General features: G+C 34.1%; 1 protein-coding gene across 2 annotated transcripts; it reads left to right on the plus strand.

Annotated features, from left to right (window-relative positions):
- The first annotated feature begins 3,665 nt into the window (after window positions 1-3,665).
- Window positions 3,666-19,837, plus strand: LOC142631799 (CMP-sialic acid transporter 2). Of its 2 annotated transcripts, none has more exons than XM_075806119.1 (16): window positions 3,666-3,999; window positions 4,715-4,923; window positions 5,670-5,786; window positions 6,177-6,233; window positions 7,298-7,375; window positions 8,633-8,677; window positions 9,417-9,476; window positions 9,650-9,772; window positions 9,934-10,011; window positions 10,849-10,918; window positions 17,732-17,839; window positions 18,069-18,202; window positions 18,306-18,385; window positions 18,535-18,580; window positions 18,671-18,736; window positions 19,327-19,837. In XM_075806119.1, the coding sequence occupies exons 2-15, from the start codon at window positions 4,756-4,758 to the stop codon at window positions 18,719-18,721; spliced, it is 1,215 nt and encodes a 404-aa protein (XP_075662234.1). In that variant the 5' UTR covers window positions 3,666-3,999; window positions 4,715-4,755; the 3' UTR covers window positions 18,722-18,736; window positions 19,327-19,837. The 2 variants fall into 2 exon arrangements, with proteins under 2 accessions (XP_075662234.1, XP_075662235.1); XM_075806120.1 differs by lacking the exon at window positions 19,327-19,837 and adding an exon at window positions 18,943-19,315 and having other exon boundaries at window positions 3,667-3,999.
- The last annotated feature ends 642 nt before the right edge of the window (window positions 19,838-20,479 follow it).

A 20,479-nucleotide genomic window follows, 5' to 3' on the forward strand; every position in this document is an offset into this window, starting at 1 on the left:
TTTTATAATTCAATAGTTGGAGGAGAGGGTTTTAAAGCCAACACGTTTTTGTTAAAAACATTATGAGGTGCCATTTGAGTTATAAAACTTTTGACAGTTAATTAATTTATTTAATTCCACCTTAATCCAATGTATTCAAAAATTCACAAGCTTATTTGACCAATCATATATCAAATTTGGCTTGGAAATAATTTTGTGTATCATTTTTTTATTTTTTGAGAGAGTTTTAACTTATGGTTTCCGTTTCTGATGATAGTTCTTTATCATCAAATAAATCAAGACACCAATCAGTTTTTGATATAAACAAGGATTTAACTCTAGATCTCTTATACAACCATCAAAGACTTTACCAATTAAGGTTAGAGATTTGATTTCCAACCAAAATTGAGAATTTTAATTCACTTGTTCCTATGTGTCCAGATGTGCTGAGATCCACATTAGCCAATTGATTTACTTGAAGACAAATTAGTGTCGGCTTGTTACATTTTTTTTTTTCTTTTTGAAATTAACCGTTTAAAAATTTGCACATAAAAAAAGTGCCGTTTCAAAATGAGATGCCAAACATGCACTAAATCATTTTGGCTTATATATTCTAACATATTTATCTGACTCCCAATACTCTTAACAACATGTGAGAACTTATTCTGTGTGATATTGTTTGGCATATACCTGTTGTTAGCTCAATCATTTAGCAGAAATATTTTCAATTTATCATTCATTGATTAGTATTCCCCTTTATAATTTACTAAATTTTGATGGAGAAGAACTCAAGAATCATAAAAAATGAGGAGCTGCCGACAATTGAATTTGGAACCACTCTGCAATATTATTGGAGACTTCCGAGCTTTAACTTCAATTTTGGATCCTTCCCAAAAAAAAAAAAAAAACTTCAATTTTAGATTTTGATATTTTTGTTTTTGTATATTCAAGGTTCAGTGTTTGGTGCCTACGTGTCTTACACTTCTTTTTTTTTTTTGATGGGTACACTTCTTTTCTTTGTTTAACGTTTGGGTGGTTAGTTTCTTGTTTTGTTTATAGAGTCGGCTGTCCTATTCCCTCGTCTTTAATCCAACTCTTTAATTAATTAAACCTCATTATGCCTCTTGTTTTTTATATTAAATTTAATTTTATTGATAGGATTTCAAATGAACAGTGACACCATGAAAGTCATTTTTATCTTTAAGTTAATATGTGTCATTTTATAGGCACAACAAAACGTCACAATATTTTATAACAGTTGAGATGACCGTCCACTATAAGTCAAAACAATAATATATTATAAAATTGTTATAATATACTATTGTGTTCCTCCAATTTTTCTTTAAAAACCCGCATCTGGTTAGGATTTTATAAAATAGTATTTGATATTCAAAGGATAAAAAAATTGTTGGGCCTTACCCTATGCCAATTGCATAATTGGCTTCATGCATAAGAAAACAGTTCTTTTTGGACTTCAATCACAAATTTATTTGTTGTTATTATTATTATTATTATTATGACACAAATTTAATAACCAAGAGCTAGAACGGAGTCAAGATTGGCTACACATCAAACCTATCCAAAAAAAAAAAAAAAAAAAATTTTTGGGCTAGATAGATGAGGTTGAGGACCATTTCTAAGTTTAACTAGTACGATAAGCATAATAAAAGATACCAATTGCCCTAGTTTGATTATTCTTCCTACTCACATAGTTTAATGCTGTTTCACATGACATAATAATTAAACGCAAAACTTTCTTGCCATTACAACTAATTCCAGCGAAAGATACAGCCAACCTGAAAAAAAAAAGAAAAAAAAAGAAGACAACTCTGAAATTAATTAATAAGCGGAATGAATTTAGTAAAACAAAGTGCAAATAAAGAATAAATATAAGGAACACACCAAACTTGGCCTCCAATTTCACAACATGCTTAATAAACGGACTATAAACAGTAGTTACTTTCTACCAACAGATTTTTACATGGATCTACTATTTTTTTGAAGTGTTACTTCTACTCTTTCAAAAAAAAAGTGTTACTTCTATAATATTTTCACAATAAGGTAATAAGTTATTATTGTCTTATTGGTTCTAACTACTTAAAACTTGTTGTGAAAGTATTGTAAATAATTACTGCACATCCTTGGTGCAATGGTCACTTTACAATTATAAGTGCTTGTGGGGTGTGGGGGGGCAAGGGTCGGGTTTCAAGTCTTCAGAAAGGAGTTTTCACACACATATACACTTAGATTAGGTTAAAGTAGAATTTCTATCTTATATTAGAAAAAAAATGTTGTAAATATAGTATTTTTTTTTGCCATTCACAATAAATATGCTTCAAATTTGGCAAGTTTTTATGGATTCTTAGAAATCTAGAATAACTTTTTATAGATTCTTATAGATCTAGAATATTAACATTGACAACTAAAAAAAAATTTAAAAGACAAAACCAATTGCACACCAAATTTCACACTTTGTTAACTTCTGCAAGTACTATGAATGGTGGTAGTTTTTCATAATAAAACCCATAATTTTTTATCGACTACTCAGAATCACACAAAATTAACAAAAAATGTTACTTCTACCCTTTCAAAAAAAAAAATGTTACTTCTAGAATATTTTCACAATAAATGTTAGGTAATTTTCATACACATATACACTTAGATTAGGTTAGAGTAAAATTTATATTTTGTATTAAAAAGAAAAAGAAAAAAGAAAGTGTTGTAAATATAGTATTTTTTTTGCCATTCACAATAAATGTGCTACAAATTTGGCAAGTTTTTATGGATTCTTAGAAATCTAGGATAACTTTTTATGGATTCTTATAGATCTAGAATATTAATACTGACAAAAAAAAAATAAAAATTAAAAGACAAAACCAATTGCACACCAAATTTCACAATTTGTTAACTTCTGCAAGTATCATGAATGGTGGCGGTTTTTCATAATAAAACCCATAATTTTTTATTGACTACTCAGAATCACACAAAATTAACAATAAATGTTACTTCTACTCTTTCAAAAAAAAAAAGTTACTTTCATAATATTTTTACAATAAATGTTAGGTAGCTATCAAACACATATACACTTAAATTAGGTTAGAGTAGAATTTCTATCTTGTATTAAAAAAAAAAGTATTGTAAATATAGTATTTTTTTTGCCATTCATAATAAATATGCTACAAATTTGGCAAGTTTTTATGGATTCTTAGAAATCTAGAATAACCTTTTATGGATTCTTATAGATCTAGAATATTAATATTGACAAATAAAATAAAATAAAATAAAAAACAAAACCAATTGCACACCAAATTTCACAATTTATTAACTTCTGCAAGTACAATGAATGGTGACGATTTCTCATAATAAAACTATAATTTTTTTATCGACCACTCAGAATCGCACCAAACCAACAAGTTATGAATTAGTTACCTTAAAACAAATGGAACTTGTTTTTTGTATTTGTTTATTTTTAATTAAAAAAATGCTTATAAAAAGAGGAATGATCACAATCACATAAAAAAAACCCAACTTTGACTCCACTTCTTTGTAATACAAGTCTCTTGACACCTAATTGGTCCGTCACCGACTACCCACCTTAACATGCGTCAGTAAGTCGTTTTCCCTTCCTCACATAACACAACGTGTGTTTCGTTTGTGTAAATTCAAAGCAAATGGATTTGGAAAGTGAATGAAGGACTTATTAGACGTAAAAACATTTTAAGCTGTGTCAACTAAACACTCCAAACTCTCTCTCTCTCTCTCTCTCTCTCTCTCTCTGCATATTCCTCGCATCTCTGGGAATTCAAAATCCCATAAAAACAGAGAAAAACGGAATTCCAATTCCCCACGCATTCACACAAAAACAGAAAGAAAAAGAACTCAAAATTCTCAGACTCTCTGTGAGAGAGAGAGAGCGAGGAGAGGGAATTTGAATTCATACCGGTCTCGGAGTTGCGGATCTGGGGGGAAAAAGTTGGGACGAGTTTTCTTGGATAAATGCAATTTTGGTTGAAAGTTTAGGTGTGGTAAAATTGTTTTACAATTTTTTGTTTGGTTGATTCGAAATTTGGCTTCTTGGTGTGATGGTTTTGGACTCTAGGAGTTGAGCTATGGTTATGAGATAGCAAGATCTGAGCTGTGTGTGTGTTGAATTTGATTCAGTTTGATTTTGGTTTTAGGGTTTTCATCAAATTGTTTTGATTTTTGTTGTTTGAGTAGTGAGATCTGGTTGAATTGTGTTTATTTGTGATTGCGTTTTTTAATGAAAGTTGATTGAATAATGGTATATCTGCAAAATTTTGTATCTGGGTTTTTATTGGTGATTGATAAATGATAATCTAATTCGAGTTTATACTCTGTTTGGGGAAAAGAAAAAGATTATGGTCCTTAGAATTTCACTTTTGTTCAATGAAAAAGATTACCTTTTTATTGAGTGGATTCTAGTTTGACTGAGAAGTTTCCATTTTATCCCATAAATATGAATTTTTTTTTTCAGATTGAAAGTCTTGGCTTATTTTTATATCCCACATTTCCAATCAGCCAAATGGGGTTTTTTTTTTTGATAAGTTAAAAATGTGGTATTATCATTTCCTATGTTGTTTTTATGTGAAAACAACATAGGAAATGCGGTTGGTAGGTATGCTTAATCTTTGGATAGTATTAGTTTTGGAGCAATTTTTTTTTTGGTTCAATCTATACAGGGCTGGTGATTATTTTTATTAATTTTTGTTTGTAGGTACAATTTTGTGTAGAGTGTGACAGTTTGGGGGAAAATCAATGAAGAACGGGGTGGTAGAATGCAGTGTCTGCCATTCGAAGTTGGTTTCCCCAACCACCAAAACCGTGTCAAGGGCTTATGACCGATACAAGAGCAGGGTATCATCGAAGCAACGCGCCCTCAACATTGCTTTGGTTGTTGGTGATTGTATGCTAGTTGGTCTACAGGTGAAATTCATATCTAAACCAGTAGAATTTCTACTATCATAAACCTAACGTATTGATAATTTACAAAATGTTTGATAGTTATGGGTTCTATGCTTATACTAGTTTATAAATCTCTTGCACCCCCATGCCCTCCCCACCCAACCAACAGAAAAGAATTTGTCTTGTTGAATTCTATGTTTTTTATGCACTTGGGTGTGTGAATAACCTGTCTTCCACTTATCATCTTATGGTTATGGGTGTGGGATTTGGGTCAAACATGCAACATGTAGTGAATGGTTATGTTTCATAAAGTAAGCTAATAAAATTTCTTACTTCAATAGGAATTCTTTAAGATGCTTTTTCTTATTGTTTATGATGAGACCGTAAAATATGGCAGAACCTTTACCAAGAATTGGTTTCACATGTTGGTTGTCGACTTAATATGCGTGTTTAAGGATATATTTAATTTCAAATGATGTGTTGTAGTAACTCAAGTGCACTTCCCATGTTCCTAGGTTGCAATGTTTCTTAGATTGCTACCAATAAAATTTCTTACAACATAAAAGGTTATTTCCTGTTAATAAGAAGAGAATACTGGCATCAAAACCTGATGGGCTCTTATATTGTTTCAGGGTACTTAATTGTGAGATCTTGGTCCAGAATATTATTTTGAATGCTTTAAACTTTGCTATGATTCCTTTGGGAAGTTCTCTGTCCTTTTTTCAAGGTTGTCTGATATATTTAATGCCTTTTTTATTCCCCTGCAGCCTATTCTAGTTTATATGTCCAAGGTGGATGGGAGCTTCAAGTTTAGCCCAATTAGTGTTAATTTTTTAACAGAGATTACAAAGGTTTTCTTTGCTATTACTATGCTCTTGCTACAGGTACATTTGAAACTTCTTTCTCTTTTTATTTGTTATTCCTATAAGAACATATATAAATTGAGCTTCACAAGTAAGGCAAACCACTTTATTGACAGGAAGATCTTGAGTCGATTGAGTTATTGTTATTCCTTAATGTTGTTGGGTTCTAGCATATGATGGAGATGGTAGTGCAGTTTGTTTTTGTTTTTGTTTTTGTGCGTGCGCGTGTGAGAGTGAGTGAGAGGATTTGGTGGGTGGGGGAAGGGAGAGAAAGGTTTGATTTGATAGTTGGAATAACTTTTTCATAGCCTATTTTATCGTGGGGGTAGTTTTCAGAAAATCCATTATGTTACATATCTTAAAGGGCAAGAGGTTTTATTTATCTTGGTGAGGTTTTTGTTGATTTTTCAGGCAAGGAATCAAAAAGTTGGGGAGAAGCCTCTTCTCTCAATTTCCACATTTGTGCAGGTAATAGTCTGTCATTGTTATCATCCAATTTATGTTTTTAAAATTTTGAAGTAAGATGGACTCTGAAAAAACGCTATTCATATGTTGCAAAAGTCTCTTTTAGATGTGAAATATTTTAATAACAATGAATTTAACCATGCTTTTGCAAGTTTCAGATTTATTGATGGAGAAGTAACTGTTTAGAATTAGAGTTCTGCATTTGGGGTGTCATATAGTATTACATTGCACACTGCAAATTGTGGTTGACCTTGGATTCACAAATTATTAACAAGGGAACTAAAATGATATTTAATAATGGATATATGAATGAATATTTGCTGGATGTAAATATGAATTTCTCAATATGGCTGCAATAGAAGGCAACATGAGGTTTCCCTTTTTTATACGGTCTCCAATTGTATTGGACTCCGCAGGTGCCAAGTTTCAGAAGTAATCAGACATCATTTTGATGGTGATGAAATCAGTTTTGTAGTTATGAGTTAAAAGAAGTTATTGCTGTGCCTTTTAATCTTTCCTGCACAGAAAATTGTAGATATTTGTTCCCACTTACCATCCGCTATATATGAAGCTCAACAACATAGATCTTTGACATGGATATAAGATGATGGGTTTGGTAAACTCTGCATGATTGGCCAGTGTTGTTTGTTGGGCCATTTTATAGGCTTCTAAGCAATGAAACTGTGGTAGATTAGTCCTGTAAAACTTCTGGTAGTGTAGGCCAGTTGATTCCTTGAACGAGTCTTTAATCCATCAATAGAGAAAAGCATCACTTGTTGGTGACAGTCTGCAATCTTGCAAATTCTTTAGTCAGGCTTAATTCTTTCTGCAAGGGTTTCCCCCCTCCCCCCCTTCTTTGCATGTCATGATATTGTGGTACTTAGATTTTGAGTGATCTTTTTCTGTTTGGTCTGCTTAGTCTCTAATTTGAAATTCGTATTTTTATATTTTAAAAAATATTCTCATCCTGTGTATTTGTCACCCATTTTCGACTTAGCATGTTGCTTACTTTGACATCTCACACGTGGAGACCTCTAATTTCAGAAGGATGTTTTCTTATTTTGCAGGCAGCTCGAAACAATGTGCTTCTTGCTGTTCCAGCACTTCTTTATGCTATTAATAACTATCTAAAGTTCACAATGCAGGTAAGATTCCTATATAGGTCCTCTTGCCATATGTTTACGCTTTTAGATAGCATGTCTATCTCTCTTTTTATCTATCTATACAATATAATTTAATAATTTTTTTAATCTTTTCTTTGAATATAGACTTGATTATTCTGCAAGCTTTGTATGTCAATACCATGCATAGACCAGTGCCTGGAAGTGTTGGCCACCTAGGCTGTCTTTTTTGGGCCAATAGTCTGGGTGTGTTTGCACTGCAATGGCAGTATTCTAGATACTTAATGGCTTAGGTTTGTCGGTTTGGAGATAGAATAATCTGCGTAAAGAGACTGGACTGCTGCAAATAGCAAATGAAAATGAAAATAGAGAGAGGAGAAAGATCAACTTGTTATCACCTTAGGGTTCTTGAGCTTCACACCCAAGTGATGGGTGCATCATGTATCAAACAAGCAGCTGGGTTTTCCATCCTTTTTCTTAACTGCTGAAATATCAATCAACTATATATAGGCATCTACCTATGCAGCTTTGGGACCAAGTTTCTCAAAGTTAATTGAGCATGCAATTAAAGTGCATCCAAAATGGCCCACATATCAACCAAATCAAGAAATAAAATCCAGAAAATTGGCCATATGTATAATTAGGCACAACTAAAGCTGCTGGGAACAATACAAAAAAACCAAAATACACCTGAGTATCTGACTTGAAAAATTATTAAAATATATCTTGGAGCAATATTTCAGCTCCTTGAGCAAGTTCCATTTGAGAGTGTTGTGAAATTATTTTGTTTGCCTTTGTATCAGCTTATCTCATGTAATAATTTTCCACCTCCATTACATATTTGGGTCATGTTCATCCTAGTGAATAGAGTCTGATTAAGACTGGAATTCTATGGTCTATCTCCTCTGATGGTCCTTGGGCTCTGATTAGACCAGAATATTAAGCTCTTAGAGCCATTGCAGCAAGAAAAGGATTAGTGGTTTGTGCGAATATCTGGAAACGATGTTTGTAGATGTAATGTGTGGTGTTTCTTCAATGTACATTATGTATGCCATGTTATGTACATGTGGCAGCTGGTTACCTGCCTAGGCTGGTGTCTGCAGTCTGCACTACCAAATATGGTTGGGTGTGTAGGCTTCCTAGGTGTTTTGACATCATTTGCTGCTTTTTATTTAGAATAGAACTGTCTTCATCATAAGTTATTCTGTTACTGGCATTTTCAGGACTTGTGTGTTTGTCTAAACTTATAAATTGATTGATATAAGGTCATCTGTTATGCAGCTATATTTCAATCCTGCGACAGTGAAGATGCTGAGCAATTTGAAGGTATTTTGAGATTTATTGCTTTTGTAAATGGTATTTTAGTGATATTACTTGCCATTTTCTTAGCTTTGCTATTTTTATCTCTCATGGCCACTAACATTACCTGCTGTGAAAAAAATGCTCATTTGTATTACATTTTACATTGTCCACTGACGATAATAGTTTAGCTGGATTCAACAGAATTCTCCTTACTTGTGTTATATTTTTGGCATATATGTCAGGTGTCGTTTTCAATATCCTGTAGAAGTATACTTGTTATGGCTGTAAACATGCATTTTTAATCTTTTGATATTGAACGTTTTTTTTAATCAATATCAGAGGTACACAGTATCGGCAATTTCTTACACAGTAATTTTATTATGTGGCTTGCTTTTTATAATTTGATTTTGGTTATTATGTGGGCCCTTTTACAGTTTTGATCTTTACTCTTATTCAAGTTAGTTTTGAAGCTGAACTTCCACTTGGTATGATAGATGGTGTGTTTGAGTGAGAGCAAGGAAACAAAAATACACAGGATCATATGGCTCCATCATGAGCTTCCACTATTGGCCCTTGTCATTAAGAGTAGGAAAAAGGAAACTCAAAAGAAAAAATGAAGCCTTGTAATATTGTTGCTTAATATCTGAACTTTAGTTTAGTGATTTGGTGAAAACTGTTGTAATGTTCATTTTTAGTCTTATATATATTTTGTAGAAATAGCGAAAGTCTTGTAAAGTTTTGATGTTTGGTCATTGACATGCAGGTTTTAGTAATTGCTGTTTTGTTGAAGTTTATAATGAGACGCCGGTTTTCCATAATTCAGGTTAGTATCATATATTAGTTGCACCTCATCTTGCTCAGCAAAAAAAAAAAAAAAAGTTTCTTCTTTCTATCGTCGTTTGTTCTTCAATGTTGTATGAGAGCTTGGCAATGTTAACACCTCTCTGTGCCTTCATAATTGTATGATATGTTGCTGATTCATTTGTTTTGTTACAGTGGGAAGCTCTTGCTCTGCTGCTCATTGGAATTAGTGTAAATCAGTTGCGTTCTTTGCCAGAAGGTACCACTGCTTTGGGTCTTCCAGTCGCAACGGGTGCATACATGTACACATTGGTCTTTGTAAGTAATTTCTGGTGTTTATTGTCCTCTTATTTAACATGGACAATTGGAATGCTTGATAAGAAGGAAGCTTGGAAAAATTACTCTGTTTACATTGTGTTTCTTATTTTCAAAACTTATCTGTGGATGTTGGAGGCTAATGTAAATAATTTTATTTACAGGTTACTGTTCCATCTTTGGCATCTGTCTACAATGAGTATGCTCTAAAAAGTCAATATGATACAAGCATTTACCTCCAGGTAACATACTAGGATCATGTATAATTAATTTATTAGTTTCACTTGGTGCAACGATTTGAGGTTCAAAATTGCATTATTTGATCAAGGAAAATAGCAAGTACGGGCTGTGCTTGATGTATAGTAAATATTGCTCTTTTATCAAACTATGAGTTATATGCAGTATGCCTGTTTTTCCCCTTGCATCATATGAAAATGGTTTGTTAATGCTTATGAATATCTGGGAGGGGCTACCCATTATGTTTGTCAAAGCATATTGAGAAAAATTTGGGTGTGGTTGTTCCCTAGGCTGGAAAGTGAAATTTTTGAAAATGAGATATAGTTTTAAGTTATAGCATAATTCACCAAAGAAAGTTGAAGGGCTCTTCGGTTCTGTTGTTGGAAGTCAAGAAAGCAAGTGTTTGTGGACCATGTCTGCTGGTGATAAATTCATTGGAGCTCCTGGTCCTGTCTTTTTGGGTTTGTTAGGGTCAGTTTGATTTAGCTTAAAACCCCAGCTTACTTTTGACAGCTTATGTACAGCTTTTTAAAGCCTCGCCATTTCTATGTACAACTGTACTTGCACACAACTTATTTTTTAAACAAAATAAACCAATGAAAATAAGCTCACCCAAACACACTCTTAATTGGCCTGAAGGAGATAAATTAGGAATTGTCCATTATATTTGGGTCAATTGGCCTTAGATTCAATCTACAAGATCCTAATTCTGTTTGTAATGTTCTTTCCATATCTGACATACAGAATCATGTTGTATTTCAGTTGCAATATCTGTTAATTAATGAAAGTATATAAAGGAAGTTAATGTCTACAATTTGAATCTCTGTAATTTTGGCTTGCAGAACTTATTTTTATATGGGTATGGTGCTATATTCAACCTTCTAGGAATATTGGGAACTGCCATTGTCAAAGGTATGCACATGAATCTTTATTTTTAATAGCATGTCACTTCAGATAATACTTGACAAGAAAAAAAAAAGGCATTTCAGATTATATTGGCATAACCAACAAATATAGCTAAATGAAGGAGTAGTATTCTGTATCATTATTATATAAAAAACTGGTTCTTTGCGGTTACTTCCCAATATGTATGTGATAGTTGGACATATCCAGGATTTAAAACTAGATCTTTTAGTACTGAAATTTGTAGAAAAAGGTTTTGGGCACATCTGGTTTGACAAAATACAAATATATTTTTTTAATTGTAGAAACAGGAATATAATTGTCAGGAGAAATGCAAGGAGTTTTTATGTCAACATTTTTTTTTTCCCTTTTTCCGTAAATTGTTTGTTATTCCATTATGTGTGTTAATGTATCTGTGCCATACCCTTTTTTCCTACTTCATGGGTATTAAGGAGGATGTTTGAGTTCTATTGAAATGAAGCCTCTCATAGTATATTGGCACACAGTTGTCCATTTTCCTTGTGGGGTTTTCTCTATTTTTCATGCTTGTATGCTATCATTCAATTCTGTTATTATTTATGACTCTATCCATGTGAAGAGTTTTTCTGCTTTACTCAAGTTCATTTGTCAGGAGTTTTTTCTTTTTTTTTTGGATTAGTAAAGAAAATATTATTCAAAGTCATAAAAAGGAGTCACCCAAATATACAAGAAGTATATAGCAGGGGACCAAAACAAATAAATACACAGAATCCATCAAATCATAAACCAAAGAAATAGAAGGACTTCTTATGATAGACATCCAATCCGATAGTGTTTTAAAGATTTTTATTTTTATTTTTTAAGTCTACTATTGTCCTTTTAGAGTCTTCAAAACACTGATTATTTCTTTCCCGCCAAATGCACCACATCAAACAATAAGGGACAACCATCTAGATAAAACCATTATGATGGCAGCCAAATTTTCCTTGCCAACATGCTAGGAGCTGAACCACAGTCTTTGGCATTTCCCAATATAATACCAAACAAGGTGAACACCATAGACCACAACTCAAAAACAATAAGGCAATTTAATAAAAGATGATCTACCGATTTTCCATTCCTTTTGTACATATAACACCAATCCAGAATCCTCACTTCCCTCTTACATAAGTTATCAATAGTCAAAATATTTCCCAAAGCTGCAGTCCAAATAAAGAGCACTACTTTGGAAGGAATCTTTGGCTTCCAAATGCTTCTTCAAGGGAAGGATTGATTACATACACCCAACAAGGCCCAATGATAACTGCTCACCTCAAAGCCCCTACTCTTAGCAGGCATCCAACATTTCTTATCCTCACCAATACCCTCAACGAGACTCCATATATAACATCCAAAAAATTAGACAAAGATTCCCATTCCCAATCTTGAATTGCATGCAAGAACTCCCAAGTCCCAATAATGAACCCCATTAGGGAATTGCAAGAGATCAGCCACATAAGCCTCCTTGACACTGCCGACTTTGAATAATTTTGGAAAACACACACTCAAAGGATTCTCCCCACACTAGACATCATGCCGAAATTTCACTCTAGTCCCATCTCCAATCTCAAACTAAATATAGCGAGAAAAAGTAGACCAACCAATACTAATAGTTTTCCATAAACTCACCCCATAGGAGCCTAGAATAGAATTAGAGCACCAACCTAACTCCTCACTTCCATATTTAACCCTTATTACCCTTCTCCATAATGCTTCTCTCAGACCCAAATCTCCACAACCATTTTCCCAACAATGCTTCATTAAAGCATCTCAGATTTCTAATTGCTAGACCCCCAGACCGAATAGGAGAACATACCTTAGACCAAATCACCAAGTGAAGTTTTGAATCATCTCCCAAACCACTCCAAAGAAAATACTGTTGAAGTTGTTCTATATGATTCGCTATATCCGTTGAATTTGGAAAAGGGAAAGAAGATAAGTAGGTAGACTATATAGAGTACTTTTTATGAGAGTAAGTCTACCCCCTTATGAGAGATGCAACCTTTAGGTGGATTTTGGGTTCAAAAATTTGGTTTTTGTGGAAATGCGTCTATGTGTCTTGATAGGAACATTTTTGTTTAACATTCTTGGTAAATAGTGGTACTATTTTTGTGCATTCAATTAAAGGGTTGTAGGAACGAAAACTTAATTCCAAGCGCCTCTGTTTTTTTTTTTTTTTTTTGAAACTATATGTGTTCTGATCATGTTATATTTTATAAAATATGTTTGAAACTTATATATTTGGACCTGAATTCATCTATCTTTATATCTAAGGTATATGACTATTATGTTTAAAAGTTACTACAATGTTAATCTTTTTCTTTTATGGATTTGAACCTAAGATCAATCTACTAACTAATTTGCCTTTGAATGCTAAATTCCTACTTATATCATTGGAAGATAATCCTGCTTTGTCCCAGTAGGCTGTGGTTACCTGATTAAACTAGTCCTTCCAAGTATATAATGTTCATAGTGTACGCAATCAATAGAATGTGCAAGTCATGACAAGGGACGTGTGAACCTGACACAAGTACTAGCTCTTTATGTATAACTATTTACTTTAAACTCAGTTTATTTGCAACCAGTGGCATTTATCACACAAGACTTTCTACCCATGAAGGCAACCACACAAATGATAATTTGATAATATTTCAATCAAAATAGAATGGGTCAAGTAAATTAGTAAATAAGTGCATCTCTAGTGATGTGTGATTGAAGGCACCAAATAAAATACAAAGGTCTTATGAGGTGGTGTTTTGGCTGTCACTGATTTGTGATGAAAATTTTGGGTAGGTAACATCCAACATATTCAGATAATAAGTTCAGCTGGTGGATAATTGGCAATAAAAAAAGGAGAAAAAAGATACAGATTGCCTTTATGAGAAGTTAGTGTGTCATTAAGGGCAAAGAAAGTGGAATGTTGTTTGAGATGATCTAGCCACATGAAAAGAAGAATAAAGAATAGGCTAATCAGAGAAGTGAATGTCAAGAAAAAGGTTTCATGTTGCTGATTGCAAAAACTAGTTGGGATCATGGCCTTAGTATTTTACATAATTATGTGGCATTCTCTTTTCCTTTGCTAATAAGTTTTTTTACTTATAAAAAGGAAACAAAAATTGCAGTTTAATTTAGGCGAAAATGTACTTTTCGTCCTTACATTTTGGGTCAATTCCCATTTTGGTCCCAAAATTGATTTCGTTACGAATTTCGTCCCTAAAAAAAGAAAATCGTTTTTAAAATGGTCCCTGCCGTCAACCCATTGACGGAAACCTCCTACGTGGCAGACGGAAGGTCCTGCTTGCTGATGTGGCGATGACGTGGCCATTAAAATATTATTAAAAATAATTATTTAGAATTTTTAAATGCCACATCAGCATTTTAATTTTTTTTAAACAGAATCACGTCAGAAAATTAATATAAAAAATAAAATAAATTTTAAAAAAACCTTAAATCTAATTTAATTTAAAAAAAAATTACTTATTATTATTAATTTTCACAAAATCATTACACTTGTTCTTCATGTCCTTCCCAATCAAACCCAGCAATATTCTTCCCAATCAAACCCAGATTACAAGAACACAAACCCACAACCAATAACTCCAATCCAGATCACAACAACACAGACAAAAAAAGAAAAAAAAAAAAGAGATCGGAGACCCAGATCAAAATCAAGATCAACCCAGATCCACCGAGGCTCCTCACCTCTACCATTCAGATCTTCCTTCGACTCGGTGGACCTGAAGAAGAGCGTCGCTGCTTCGGTGGTGGAGGTGGACTTGCTGGGGTCGGCGGAGGAGAGAAAGGTCGATCTGACCCACCACGCAAAGCCAAAAGACCCGACCCAGAGAGATCGGAGAGAAAATCCGACAGCCCAGATCCACCGAGGCTCGTCACCTCCATCGTTCAGATCTTCCTTCGGCTCGTTCCCTCCACCACCCAGTCCGTCTTGTTCAACCCAGATCGATATCTTCCTCTCCTCATCCTCGTTCTCTTTTTCTCCACCGACCTCCGCCACCTCTTCTCCTTCTCCTTCTCCAACTCCGATCTCCGTCTCTCCTCTCGCGACCGCATGCGCGAATCCGAGCTTCAAGCTCTCTATTTGTGGAACCACTCTCAATCTAACTCCAATTCCACTTCCATTTCCAATTTCTCCCAATCTGACCTTAACCTCGCTGTGCTCAACCAGATTTCACTGAACAAACAAATTCAACAAATTCTCTTATCCTCACATTGCAACGGCGACTCCTCTCAGGGATCCGAACCCATCGATGTTTCCGATCCTCGCTTCGGGTTCGACGCGTGTGCCAAGGTGGGTCAGAAGAACAAGAACGAGCGAAGAACCATTGAGCGATGCACTTTTGTTTGTTTTTTATTTTTTTTAAAATTAAAATTAAAATTGAGGAATTAAAAAAAATTTTAAAATTTTTTATTAATTAAAATGCTGATGTGGCATTTAAAAATTCTAAATAATTATTTTTAATAATATTTTAATGGCCACGTCATCGCCACATCAGCAAGCAGGACCTTCCGTCTGCCACGTAGGAGGTTTCCGTCAATGGGTTGACGGCAGGGACCATTTTAAAAACGATTTTCTTTTTTTAGGGACGAAATTCGTAACGAAATCAATTTTGGGACCAAAATGGGAATTGACCCAAAATGTAAGGACGAAAAGTGCATTTTCGCCTTTAATTTATTCAACTGTACTGTAATGTGGTTGGCAGTTCACTTCCTTACCATTTGGTTGATTATGTTACATAATTAACTTGCTTAGCTGTGGCTGAATATCTTCGTGTTTCCTTCTCTTCTTTTAGGAATTACTTCTATTCAGTCAGTGTAGAAAATAGCTTTAGTTAGCCTTCACAGTTTTCTAAATCTAGAAAGATAGGTACATTTAGATGTGTTTGGGAAAAAGAATGACCTGTTGTAAGTCCAGCAGAGAATAAATTGTGTTGATATATTTCTCGTCAACCTACTGTGCAAATCCCTCAGCCAAGTGAGGAAATTAATGAAAATGAAAATGGCAGTCCATCATACAAAATTGATTTTAAAATTTAATGGCTGCTTCTGATACTATAATTGGTGGCTCCCTTTTCTGAACATTCTGTTTGGAATAGGGATAGATGACCCACAGAGACCCATCCTGACCCACGCCTAATGGTTGAAGGTTTGGGGTGGGTCGAGTGTACTCTTCCTCACCCATCCTGGCTCCCCTCCCCTGCGTCCAAACTGATATATTAAAAATATTAAATATTTTGTTTTTATGGCTTAAAAATATCGAAAGGTATGTAACAACACTATCACTCATCACTTGTCATTCACAAACCTTAGCTACCCTTCCTTCCCTCTCTCTCTCCCTCTCTTTCTCCATTGATTTGTTATCAAAACCTAGTCCCCATCCCTCCCCCCTCTCTCCTTGCTGTCAATCTCTATCTCTGTTGCCATGGGGGCTATACTCATCAACGGTAATGATCCTTGTCTTCCAATGACCCCAAATCCAATAACTCTCATTTCCAAAGACTCCTATGAGGCTATGACCTCAAATCCATAGTTTGTGGCTGGAGTTGTATTATTTGCAGAACATCCTGCCAAGATAGGATAAATAATGGTTTGGTTGGTGGGTATTATGTGGTTCTGTGTTATGAAATTCAATGTTTGGTTTGTGATGTAGAAATTATATTGTGAAATATATATCAGACTATATTTTTCTAATTTTGCCTTGTTAGTTACTCCCTGCCTTATTTATTTATTAATAAACTGTCTGCTTATTCTAAATTGTTTTATTCTCTGAAGGGTTTTGTTCCATGTGTAATTGATGGATGGGGTAGTGAGGAATGATGATTGGATTAAAATTTCCTCATTGAATTTCATTATTTCCTTTAGAAGGGGTTTCATGCATGTTCTGAGCACATCCAAATCTGGGTCAATAAATTTTCTATTTTCTGTTTTCTGTTTTGCACAAAGCAATTAAATAGTGTTAGTCAAAATGTATTAGCGAGTAGTTAATTATAAACTTTGAAAGGGGATCCAGAGTATGTAAGTTTAGAATTTGAAAGCAATTGTCAAGAATGGATGAGGTGGGATTAGGAGGAATTTTGTTAGTTCCAAATGATGGCAACATGTAAGGTTGTGCAGGGGCGATGGTGGGGGTGGGGTCAAACCCCCTACCTTGAAGCAGGGGTGGGGGCGTCACCTGTCCCATTGCCATCCCTAGTTTGGAAGGAGTGGAATAAGAAGGAGATCTTAAAGGATATTTCATCTATTCCCTTGCTTGAGAGTTTAGTGTGTAGGAATGAAATGGCTGTGAGGGAATTGCCCATTCCATTCCATTCCCACATAAGCATTCCTCCCAAAAATGGGAGAAACACTCATTCCTGAAGATGAAATACGGATTTTATCCCTTTTTTTTAAAAGAAAAATAAGGGCAAATGAAAGTTGAAGGGTATATACAATTATATATTTCTTTGATTTCTATTCTGTCTTTGATAAACTTCCACACACTGGGAAAAGTACACCGTATTTCATTCCATTCCTTTATGATCTACCTATTCTATTCTTTTATATGCTCCTTGGCCTTAAATGTATGCGTTGTATTTATCAAAATAATTCTTTTATATGCTCCCAAATATAGTGTAAAACTAAAAGCCCATTTTGATTTTTTATTGATCTTTGTCTTCGAGAACAATGTGAAGTACAATGAAGTCATTTTTATCGAACTCGTAAATGTACCCTTTGCCAATAAACTGTTGCATTTTTTGTAATCAAACTAAGCTGTGGGCCTCAGAAATCACAATGTTAAATTTTCAGGTCCTGGTAGCTTTGATATCTTAGAAGGTCATTCAAAAGCTACCATGCTTCTGATAGCTAACAATGCAGCACAAGGAATTCTATCATCATTTTTCTTCAAATATGCAGGTAATAATATGTCTACCTATTTGTTAAATGTATTTAAGGACTTATTTTATTTAATAAAATTCTTTATTACTTATAAAAAAAATTATGTATATAACTATTTCTTCCTCTCTCTCTCTCTCTATTTGTGTGCGTGTTTTGTTTTGTCCCCTCATCCCCCCCACCACAGGTGGATGTATGTGTTTAGCAATCATATTTATTGAGCTTATTGAGATGCATTTGAAATTTTCAGATACAATTTTGAAGAAGTACTCATCAACAGTTGCCACAATCTTTACGGGCATAGCATCTGCTGTGATGTTTGGTCATACTTTGACTGTAAACTTTTTGTTAGGAATTTCTATTGTATTTATCTCAATGCACCAGGTAATTTAAGACAAACTTTTTGGATGGATGAAAAGTGAGAAAAGAGAGAAGTGGTTTATTGTTAATCAGTCTTTTTGATCTTCTGCTTCTTTTTTCCCTTTAGTTCTTTTCACCCCTTTCTAAAGTCAGAGATGAACAACAAAATGGGAAGCTTGAACTAGTAGATGTTCATGAAAATCAAAGGTACTGGCTCATTTTTTGCTGATTTTTTGTGCCTTGATTTTTAAGTAGTATCATTGGGCAATTGCTTCAGTTGAGGGTTTGGGGAAACTTTGTGACTTGTACATTCTTTATTCTACATTTTAATTATGAATTTATTATTCCTTCTTCAGGCCAAAGGATTCTTTTATAAATATGGCAGCAGGAGCAAGTGAAGAGGTGTGAACCTGCAGTCCTTGTTTTGCAGAGTCGAATTCTATTATGTTATACTTTTGCTCACTATGTGCTTATTAATTTTCCCCTCTATAGGCAAGTCATCTTGTAGAATCTGATGAGAGAAAGCCACTTCTTCCCACCTGAGGTTACTCTTTATAAGTATGTTACGACTCTCTTTATGTTCTTGGCTTAATCTCTGTCGAATTTGCTATCACAAATGGATATTGGAATCTTTTGAATTTAGACTGAAGCCAAACACTTCAATTTAGACTGTACATCTATGTTTCTTTCTTGGGTGTGCATTTCGGGTGCTGGGTATTCTTCAGGAGCATGATATATCTACTGATTTTCATACTTTGGAATAGGGACAAAAGGTTAATTCATGGAAGCATCCAATTGTATTGCTAGTTTAAGTTGGTCTCAGGAGGGGATGGTGGAATGTTTATGCCTTACCCAGCAATTTTAGTTTAACAGGCCAACTAAAATTGTCTTGGTAATGCCTGCTTTGGTGGAACTGATGGGTAGCTGGAGATGGAGGCTTGGGAATAATTTCCCTCACGATTCTATATTTGAATGCTACCCGATACAAAAACATTAGTGATATTTTGACCTTTAATCTGTTTTTCATTTACAAGGAAGATGCTCTTGTTAAGATGTTTGTATGACATTAGAATGGTATACTTTCTGTTTCTTTATTCAATTGCCACCCAATATATAATCAAGCTGTATTATTTTGAATGTTATTGCAGGAACTTTCTTCGCAGAAATTCTTTTGGCAGGATTTATAGGATGGTACAAATGATAGCCAGGTCTCCAATCGCTCAATAAAATAAAATTAGGAAAAATATCCTTCTACTTTTTTGGGATCCCTTGCCCATTTAATGGGATTTTCTAGTTGGGGCGTAAAGCTTTTCATGGATGAACGTGCAGTATAGAAGCTGGTGGGTGACCTGGGTTTTTGCTGCTCTGAGATTTTGATTAGGAGACATAGTTGTCTTCCTGCCCGGATCTCCAAATTCCAGCCCCGAATTCAATACACCTATTTGGTTTTACTAATGCCGAATGTATTTTTTTTTTTTTAAAACCTTAAGAGTTTCAAATATTTTTTTGACCCCGTTTCTTCCCAATATATCATTTTTTATATAGAAACTGTTTTGATATTGATACTAGACTGCTGCAGGAAAAAAAAAAAGAAAAAAAAGAATTGTTCTTATTCATTCTCAATATTAAAAGTGGTATTTCAATTGTACAATTAAAAAATTAATACTTGCTGCCCCCATTCTTTTCTCTTTTTCTTCTGAGGAAGTAAAACGTGGGAGAGTCCTAACTTTTTGCTTAAACTGAGCAAAATGGACTTGTTGAGTTCCTGATTCTAGCCTTTTAACTTATTGTACGAAACAATTGTATTCCCTTTATCTTCCTGGTATGTAATGACTCAATCATGCATGTCCAAAAATTATTTAACTTATGGATGCTAATTCCTTTAGGGTATGCTTGGAATGGAGAGGGCCAACCTGACGAGTGGATAGAGGTGAAGGTGACTAAAATATACTTGATTTGGTACATTTTGACTCTTGTCACCTTCACTCTCCTCTTCCAGCGTTCAAATATATGGTCACAGTTTCTTTTTCACTAAGAATAAGAACACTAAGTCAATATTTTCTGGTCCAAGTTACTTCTGGGATGGGTTCAGAAGATGTGTTCTTTTTCACTAATAATAAGAACAATAAGGGACTCTAACTATGTGTAAGAGAAGATTAGTTAAGTCATTTACTCTATTTTTCAATATGTTGTAACTAATTGGAGTTTGTTAATTTGTTAGAGGTTTGTTTCTTGATTTTTTTGAGAGCTTGATTAAGTTAAGTTGTAAGGGCTTTTTTTTTTTTTTTTGAGAAGCCAGTC

Source organism: Castanea sativa, chromosome 4, assembly GCF_040712315.1.
Source record: "Castanea sativa cultivar Marrone di Chiusa Pesio chromosome 4, ASM4071231v1".
NCBI lineage: Eukaryota > Viridiplantae > Streptophyta > Magnoliopsida > Fagales > Fagaceae > Castanea > Castanea sativa.

Bases quoted from the DNA above. Each gene is read 5' to 3' on its own strand.
- LOC142631799 (XM_075806119.1), top strand. From the start codon at position 4,756: ATGAAGAACGGGGTGGTAGAATGCAGTGTCTGCCATTCGAAGTTGGTT. The intron at 9,773-9,933 runs GTAAGTAATTTC...TTTTATTTACAG, and splicing joins ACATGTACACATTGGTCTTT to GTTACTGTTCCATCTTTGGC. The intron at 18,203-18,305 runs GTAATTTAAGAC...TTTTCCCTTTAG, and splicing joins TATTTATCTCAATGCACCAG to TTCTTTTCACCCCTTTCTAA.